General features: G+C 39.6%; 1 protein-coding gene across 2 annotated transcripts in view; it reads right to left on the bottom strand.

Moving 5' to 3' along the window:
- Positions 1-9340, bottom strand: part of LOC104909751 (AT-rich interactive domain-containing protein 1B-like) — a 58780-nt gene continuing 49440 nt past the window's right edge. For both annotated transcript variants that reach the window (XM_031552486.1, XM_031552487.1), the window contains one exon: positions 1-1421. In XM_031552486.1, the coding sequence (XP_031408346.1) occupies positions 1262-1421 (160 nt within the window). In that variant the 3' untranslated portion in view covers positions 1-1261. The remainder of the gene's footprint in view (positions 1422-9340) is intronic.

The raw sequence follows: 9340 nt of genomic DNA, 5'->3' as shown, positions 1-9340 counted from the left end.
TTTTCTTTTTAAAGCTTGCTGATTAACAACTTCTATTCAGTTTCTTCAGCTAACAAAAATGTAACTGTATTTGTGAAAGAAAACACAATTGCTAAGTATTTCAGGAGCTCCTATACAGAGCAAAGAAATGCTCTGGTCATACTGGACACCAGAATTTCATACAATCATTTTCTGTCTGAGAAGCAGGGGAACATAAAATTGACAAGAAGGGAAAGCTGGAAAGAAGGCAAAGGATGAAGGAATGAAAGAGGCTAAGCAGTAAGATACTGAAAGACAGACTCTTGGTAAGATACACTTTAAATAGTAAGGTACCTTTAAAGAAAGAAAGAAACTAAATAAAAGCAAGAAGTAGAAATTTAGCTTTACAAAAAAAAAAAAATCTAAAAAAAGAGCTTTCAAAAAGGTCTAATGTAACCAGTAAAGCATGCACAAAACCTCCGTGACTGCAGTAAGTATTTTGGAAGAACCACTTCAGAGTACTGAAACTCCATCTGAGCCCTCCCAGTGAAAGAACTGGTCTTTACTGAAGACTGGAAAGGTAATTGTTAGGAAGCCAAGCTGAATATGGATTATAAAGTGTATTTGCTGTCTTTGAATTTGCACACAAATCTGCAAAGAACTCTAAATTCACAAGTCACAGTGAGAAAGATAAACCCAACAGCTATGCTAAATATGCTTTGTTTGCAGAAGGAAGCTATGATTAAATTTCAACACTGATATTTAAATAAGTAAATGAAGAAACCCTATAGATGATTATACAAATTCTGGAAACCCAGTAAATATGGCCTATATTTTCAGGACAGAGTAATTATTTTAAGTGTCCAACTTACAGCATCTTCAAGTCAGAGCAGGTGCACAGTTTCTTTAAACCAGCATCACATTAAATATCTGAAATTGCAACCTTAGGAAGAAAGACACTGAAAAGCAAATAGCAGCCTCTTCAAATAAGAGGTTTTTCTTCTCTTTCCCTCTCTCGCAGACACGCACAAAAATACACATTTACTTGCGAGTCAACACCTATGTCAAACCGGGTCCGAGTGCCACGGTAACTTTCAAAACACTGTCCTCATCTACGTGCTGTGCAATGGACTTCATGAAAAACGTGTTATTGTACAAAAAACATAACTATCTCAGCCTACTTTCAAATCACTCCAAACTACCCCAGCAGGGCGTGAATCAAATGAAGAATGTTATCCTCTGCTGTCAGCTCAGGGCTGGTAACTTTAAACAGATTTTTCGGAGGAAGGCCACTCCTGAAAGGTTACCCACCATTACCTGTTGAACTGTTCACCATGTTAGGCGCCATGCTGTATGGAGGAGCCTGCGGGTTCATCAACCCCGAGCTGTTGTTCATCGGCTGAGTGTAGGGGGAGCTGGAACCCATAATACCACTCTGATTCATGGCAGGAAAATTGCCTTGCCTACGAGAAGAAAAACACACACACAATGTCTCATTACGAACCTCACTGAAGAAGATGCTATGGTTGTCAAAAAGTACATCTCCTAATGTTTGCAAATAGCAAAGGAGAAGGCAATTAGTTCACCTTACCTACATTGGGAGCTATTAGTCTTGAATCAGTTATTGTACATCTAAGAACTGGATGGAACACAAATTTCAAGAAACTGAAATACACGGTATATGGGGTGTTTATAGTCACAATCTATCAGCACAAAAATATAGGTCATATTATTTATCCTGTAAGTAGACAACAATGTGAGTCAAAATTACAGCCTATGTTTGGCACAAAAAAATTTCGGAGTGAATGAAAATTTTGACCATATAATACAAGTCCTCACCTGCCACAGCTCAGAACACAGTGAAATGACCAGGAGAAAAATAGATGCCATGGAATCTGTTTCAAATTTGTTTGTCTGATGTTATCAAACACACCTTGTTTCCTGTAAACACTTCCAGACACAGGTTTCAAAAGAGAAAACCAATTGCATGTGAGCATCTGTCTTGAATGTGATTCATGACCAAAAGTGGCATTCACAGAAGTCCCAATGAAATCATATAAATGTAACTTCCTGCTTTGCTTTTTCTTCAAAACAGATTTTGTGTGTGGATGTTTTTGTTTTGTGTTTCTTTTTTTAATCACACAACAGATGTTCCTGTTTCCAGTAGTGATTTAGGGCCAAAAGTCATAGTTATTTAGCAAATACCATTAAAGTGACCAAAGACGTGACTGCAGTGTTGAACAAAACATCCATTTCGTTGTACGTGCTGTTCAGGTCCAATCTTTCAAAAAGCTCTGTACATACTATACATTGTCAAAACAAGAAACCCCAACAAAACTATTTCGGTTTTGAAACTTAATCATGTATCTATAAAATGCTTCCATAATTGAGATTCATCTTTGTCTGGAAAACTGGAAGGATTCTCCACGTCTTCAAACATGAAGATTGCAGATCAAATATTTTTAAAGACATAATTTCAGTTGCTTTTCAGTACTTGCAATGCTTTATCCAACTTTAAGAATAGCATTTTATTCTTTTTATCCACTATTCACTTATCTACCTTTTCTTGGTATCATTAAAGACTGCATATTATATGACATATATATGGGCATATGGCTACACATATAAAATTGTATCTATAAATAAAAGCACAAGCACAAACATACTTATTTGAATATCAATAGCATGCATAGGAAAATAAAAAAAAACAGACCTCTTTCTTCACTGTGCCCTTGTGAACGTATGCTGTTTTTCAAATACATAAGATAAGAAAGGAAACAGACACATTTTGTCTTCCATAGTTTCGGTACCTGTCTGCTTTTTGTCTTCCTCCCAAGAAAAAGAGAGCATTTAACTTTACTATATAGATGGTTCAAATTGCGTGACCTTGTATCAAGATGCAGTTTTGCTATAAATTCTGCTTTTCATTATTACAATTATTTCAATCAAAACAGAAAAAACCCCAAGCCAACAACCCTGAATAACTGCAATGGCTTCTTGTCATCCCCAAACTCATGACAGATTCTTAACACAATTGGTTGAAATCAATTTTTTTTATGAGGTAGAGGAGGAAGACCATTAAAGCAATATTTGGCCTAATTTTTCTTGACACACTGTGAATTTCTTCAAAGGAAGAGAGAGTGTGTTATCTAAATAAAGCATATTTTTCCAAGTCAGTTTTGTCCTTTGCTCTCTGAAGACAAACTTTTCTTCACTCTTGCGAAGAGGCAAAGGCTTTCTTCTGATATGAAGGAGACAACTGCCATACAATGTCATTTCCCAGATGAAGCTGGTAATGCATAGCAGAGGGAAAAGATTTAAAATGCACAGTGGTACAATGCTCCAAGGGAAAGTTACAAAGGGAAAAGAGAAGAGCAGGACCATTTGGCAACAGCTTTAAGAGATTTCAGTCATACAAGCAAGCTTTTGTTATGTAAATATTGTATCTTAACACCCTCCTCCCCCTTTTAATTTAGTAAAAAAAATTCTATATCTCAATAAATGCTGTGAATTGAAAAGTTCTTTCCATGCTGGATAAGTGAGATTCTTCCCATTACTGGGCAAAGATACGAATGAAGATGAAGAAAGTGTATATGTGCATTTTTACATTTTAAAAAGGAATAATAGATCTTGAAAGGTTCTTTTATGGAGTGAAGATGGGATTCTGGAAAAGACATGTCTCTACAGGTATCTGTCTCTCCAGTGTCCTTCATTTGCTTAAAAAATACACAGGAGTATTGTACCTTGCAGGTGAGCTGAAATTGGTCTCGATCTACTAATATTTCAATGCTATTACTTCCTATAACATGTACATCTTCTAAGCTGTGGGTCTGTTCACTGTCTCAAACCGAGGTACAACCTATTTCATGTTACCCACTTCGGATATCAATCTCAATTGTAGTTCATGAAAGCACTCGGCTGCACAACAGCTTTAAATCAAAAAGTAGGAAACTATTTCCAGTTGAGACAGAGTGTAAATTAAATATAAGGAATATACTAGCTTTGGCCAGGACAGCGAGAAAACAACCAAAGTCTACAAAATTGTGTCTTTACCCTGAAAGATCTGAATGGCAGAACCTCATTTTAAAATTTTATCTAGATAGGCAATGCCTTTCCTTGTCATACTCCCACGTAATGTCACACTTAGAAGGGACACCACTGTCTCTGGAAAGAGCTCTGCAAGTGACCATCCTTGCACAACCCTGCTCTTTCCCCCTCCCCATGAATGCATGAACCTAGAGTATGCTGGAGCTAACTCAGCAACTTCGAAAGGTGACATCCTGCAAAAGTTATTTTATCCTGAGATTGGGTACAGTGTGCAGTACGGAGCTTCTACACATATTATTCTGCTCTGTGATGGCCTGAAATGGAAAGTTTCTTAAGGGAGAAATAATCAGGTATTACTTCAGCCTTTAATTCTCATTCCACAGTGAGCCTCCTTTGAGTAAAGACTGCCGACTGTGACAAATTGTGCTGCATCAGTGCTGTAATATGAAGTGGAGTCCATTAAGAACTGAGCTGAGATCACCAAATTCATTTTGATTAACCTCCAGGTCACTAAACACTTATAAATATGTTACATAGCAGCTGCTAAACATATTTATATATGCTTAAGGTCACAGCATCATCTGTTGGTTGTTGGAGTTAAGTCAAAAATCTTATGTTTCCTTCTGTGCTGCTTTTAAGTAAAGGAATATCCAATGTACTATTTAAGAAGTAGTTATCTCAAAAATATACTACTATATTCTCTGCTACATCTCCCAATTCCCTCCCCCATTTTTTCTGGGAGGCTAAACAAAAATAAATACTTTCAAAAACTGTTTGCTGTAGATGTAGTGACATCTAATGGCAAAAATTCAAGTGACTGCCTATGAGTTCTATGGCTTAACAAACCCAGTAAAGTATATGATTTCACAGTATCACAGACTCATAGAATCACCTGAGTTGGAAGGGATCTTTAAACGTCATCTAGTACAACTCCCCTCCAATGAATAGGGACACCTATAGCTAGATCACTTTGCTCCCAGCCCCTTATTTCTCATATAGATACCAATAGTTGGATTGCTTACAAATAAACCAAGTGATAAGTAGGAATAATAAGAAGAAATTAAGAAAAGAAACATTTATGTTGAGTATAATTAAAAACGTCTTAATGGTGAGACGCAGTTGCCCTCTGAAGAGTGAATGAAATCCCGGTACCTGACATGCACACACACACGCAACACATCAGAAAATGCACTGGTCAGAGAAATCCTGCATTACATATGTACCAGATGACCTGTCAGGTATTTTCCAGCTGTAACTTGTCTTATACAGTGATTCCAGATCATATATTTTTCCACATTTAGAAGAAAAAATATCTAGCTAATACAAATTTAGGATTATGCTATCAGTTTAAACACCATACTTAAGCATACATGTTTCTTCTTTCTTTTCTACTGTTACAAATACACCTCCAAGTATTCTGCAAAAGGAAGAGATTAAAAATGGGAAAGGAAGGATCTGATTACCACTCTGTTGAGAATGTACTAATTTACAGCACTTGCATAATGTCAGAGCCAGTAGATATGCTCGACGAAAGGCCTACCACCCAGGGAGACCCAGAAAAGCTAGAGGAATGTGCTGATGTGAACCTTATGAAATTCAACGACAGGTATACCACGCAGGGAAGAGTGAGCCCCCTGCAGTGGTGTGGCTAGGGCTTGACTGGTGGAGCAGCTTTGCTGAAAAGACTCTAGGGGTGCTGGCAAACGGTGAGCTGAGCAGGAGCCAACAGCATGCCCTGGCAGCAAAGAGAGCAAACAACATCTTGGGCTGTGTGACATGGAGATTTAAACACAACCAGAGATTGAGCAAAATGATCACCTCCTTTAGTCAGCATTCATCAGATGGCATCTAGGCTATCATGTCCTGTTTAGGACCCCCAGTAAGGGAAAGAATGATGAACTGGAGTAACGTTCACAGAGAGTCCTTAGGAAGGCTGTAGTACATGCTCTGGAGGGGCTGAGCTAGCAGGGCTGGTTCAGCCTGAAGAAGACGCAGCTTTGGGAGACCTAACAGCAGTTCCCCAGCACCTACAAGAATGACAGCAAGAGATAGAGGTGTGTTCTTCACAGTGGGGCAGGGTGGGAAGACACAAGACAACAGACAATAGTTAAAATATGTGAAGAGTGGACTGGAAGGAAGGCATTTTTTTCCAGTGAAAACAATGATTTGGTGAGGTCTCTCTGTCCTTAGACGTTTTCGAGATCCAAATGCATAAAGCTCTGAACTCTCAGGTGAGCCTGCAGTGAAGAAGAGGTCAGACCAGAGATGTACTGAAGTTCCTTCCAGCATGAATGACCCTATGATTCTAAACTACACCTTCACTGTGCTGTCGATTGTCTGATATACACTGTCAGGTCCAAAATAAAACTGGTCAAATTCAAAACATTCCCTTTTAAGGAGGTCATGCTCTGCACTTTTGTTTTCCTTTGTCTGCAATCTACACAAAGCTTAATTTGCACTTAATCTCTTTTTCTCTGCAAAATAAGTAGCATCAGATCTAATTGTGTCTTCTGAGCTAATGCAGAAGTCCACATATTTGAAAAGAGGGGATGACATGCAAGATCTGGTCATCATTAAAAAGCAGAACAAAGAAATAATGAGAAAAAAGAGCACTGACAGTACAAAGAAGCACACAAGTGATCACAGCTGCTAAGCAGTGTCTCTTATATGGAGATGTCTTTCTTTAATTGGATCTGAAGTCACCAGTAGGTTACTGTGCTGTCTATGACTGCTACAAAGAAGTCACTCTGCAGCACTGAGACCTTGTGTTATGTACTTGCTGGTATATGATTTAGGTCTCCCTCAGAACTGCCATCTGATGAAGGTTTTTATTACTGTCTTCCTCAGATTTGAACAGACAATTGACTACAAAATGAAATTCAGAGGTGAATCCACTATAGTTGTGGACAGCAATGAAAGTGGACTAAGCTTCTCAGAAGAAGAAACGAAGACAACTTTTTATATGGAAACACACCCAAGCCCAAGCTTTTGTTGTGAGCTGAGGGATCAAGTTCTCTGACTTAAAGTAAATTTTCTGGCATGAATTAGGATCTCTGCACTCTCCTCTCAATCTAGACCTGTAAGACTGGAGCAAAGCCCTTCACATAGTAAGAAACACTGATCCAGTTCCCGAAACGAGCCCTGCGGCAGCCAGAACACGGGACATCAAGCACTAAGACCTGTAGGGTACAGCTGAAGGCTTAAGATGTGGAGGGTCTAGGTGGGCTGGAGGTGAGGAGTTTGGGACAGAGAGGATGGAAATACAGTAAGTGGAAAAAGAAGAACAAACCACAAGGATAGGGAGTATTGTTATGAGGTGCCAAAAGGGTGTTATGGAAGGGAGGGTGGTGGATGCATCAGAGGAATAAGAAATGGAATTATAGAAAGAGGAACATTCTCTGACAGAGAACCGTCATTCCCAAAGCAAATGAAGGGGAGGGCCCTCCTGCAGATGTAGGGCCTCTCCGACAGGTCTGCCTACAGGACAGGAGGGGCTCAGAGGGCAACCTCAAAAGCAGGGTGCTATGAGATGTGCCTTCCTGCAGCACCACGGCTCGGGTCCCCAGCATGGCAAGACCCAGATTGGCAGCATGTGACAGTGAGGTGACAGCGAAGGAAAGGTGCTGGAGGCACATGGGAGCCAGAATTGCCTTTGCAGCCATTATGGATTGGAAAGATATGGCTGTAGTCTCTGTGAAGCTGACAGTGCTCTGGCAACAGGGAATGGCTGGTGAAAATGAGGATGTGTGGTTCTTGTCCCAGCCTCCATGATGGACAGGCAGGGGACAACACCAGGGAGATCTGCAGGTGTGAGCTCAGGTCAGGAAGAACTGTTACCGAGTCACACATATCCTGGTAGCCACAAGCTTGCCTGGCCACTGGAGCGATTGGCTGGTGGAGGAAATTAAAAAAAGGCCCACAACATGAGCTCATGGAAGTTTGCCATTCTCACTCCAGATCTTTAGCCTACATCAGTTTTGCAGCAAACACACTGTCTCTGGGGAGCAATTTGTGTAAACATTTTAAAAGGAACATTTTTTTTTTTTTTAATGCTGACATGCTGCTAAGGTGGCTACCTGATTGCAAACTGTGAAAATGACTGTGTTAGCCTGCACTCACAAATCACAGCATACTGACCAAATTGCCCTGTGCTTATCTGTGCCAGGTATACAGCATGACAGTATTTCCTCTCTCTTTTAAATGTCAGACTATGATTTGGGAGGTTGTTATTTAAACACACTGACCTGCACAATAACCAGAAGTACTTCATTTAAATCTGTCTTGAGCTGGGACTAGCCTTAAGCACTTATAATCTGTCATACTTTGACACCAAACGGATTATTATAATGAGAGTAATTCAGGAGTGAGACCGGCAAATGCCTTCTCCCTGGAGAATTCACACATAAACATGTGCATGCAGATACATATGCTCTTTTGTTATGGGTTTTCTTTAGTGCTATAACACCATGAGATTCCCCGGAGAAATTGTTTCTGTCATCAGGGGACATGGGAGAACTGGAAGAGGGAGAAGAAAGCAAGGGAAAGTAACACAGTAACATCACTTGTTTTGCTCTGATGGGAAGTTCATCAGTGAGTCATCGCTGATAGCAAAGGCCAGTACACACAAAATCCAAATACTGGCTTGAAAAACTATAAAAAGGCATTAAGGGCAATTCCCATGCAAATAACACAAATTCAAAATCACTATGTATGAAAGCAAAGTATCTCTCTCACATGTTAGCTGCTGCTATAGATGTGCTAACCTGAATTTCCATTTCCTCCCTTTGTTGGGCAGGGAAGCTCACCAGCACAATAACAAGTTTTAGACAAGCAACCAAGGTGATGTGGCAGGTGTTAGCTCTGCCATGAAGGCTTTGATGAAATTCATTTTTCAGAAGGAGAAAGAGAATGTTACACCTATGTGTATGCATGCATGAGAAGAGAGGCCAAGGCTTTGCAATGCATATGATGCTGAAAAAAAAACATGAAACAAAAATGAAAAATCATCCAGATTTCAGGTCTATGTTTGTGTCTGCTGACATTCAGCACACAGATTAAGCACTGGACTGTTCTGTGCATCAATCAGGCCTAAGAGGCAATGCTAAAATGGGGAACCATTTTCTATCATCATTATTATGTGACAGTGAACATCACCTTGCAATCCACTGCAATCTGACCAAGTACACAGCCTGTTCTGTTGGTCTGACTGATCTAAAGATTATTATATGTCATACTTTCTGGGAAGAATAACAGAAATTGCTTTTCTAAATATACCCATTTTTCTTCTGATTACGTAAATACTTGTGCCTTTAGCATCATCACCATTACATGTATC

Source organism: Meleagris gallopavo, chromosome 2, assembly GCF_000146605.3.
Source record: "Meleagris gallopavo isolate NT-WF06-2002-E0010 breed Aviagen turkey brand Nicholas breeding stock chromosome 2, Turkey_5.1, whole genome shotgun sequence".
Classification (NCBI taxonomy): domain Eukaryota; kingdom Metazoa; phylum Chordata; class Aves; order Galliformes; family Phasianidae; genus Meleagris; species Meleagris gallopavo.
This window is presented reverse-complemented; position numbering and strand designations above follow the sequence as displayed.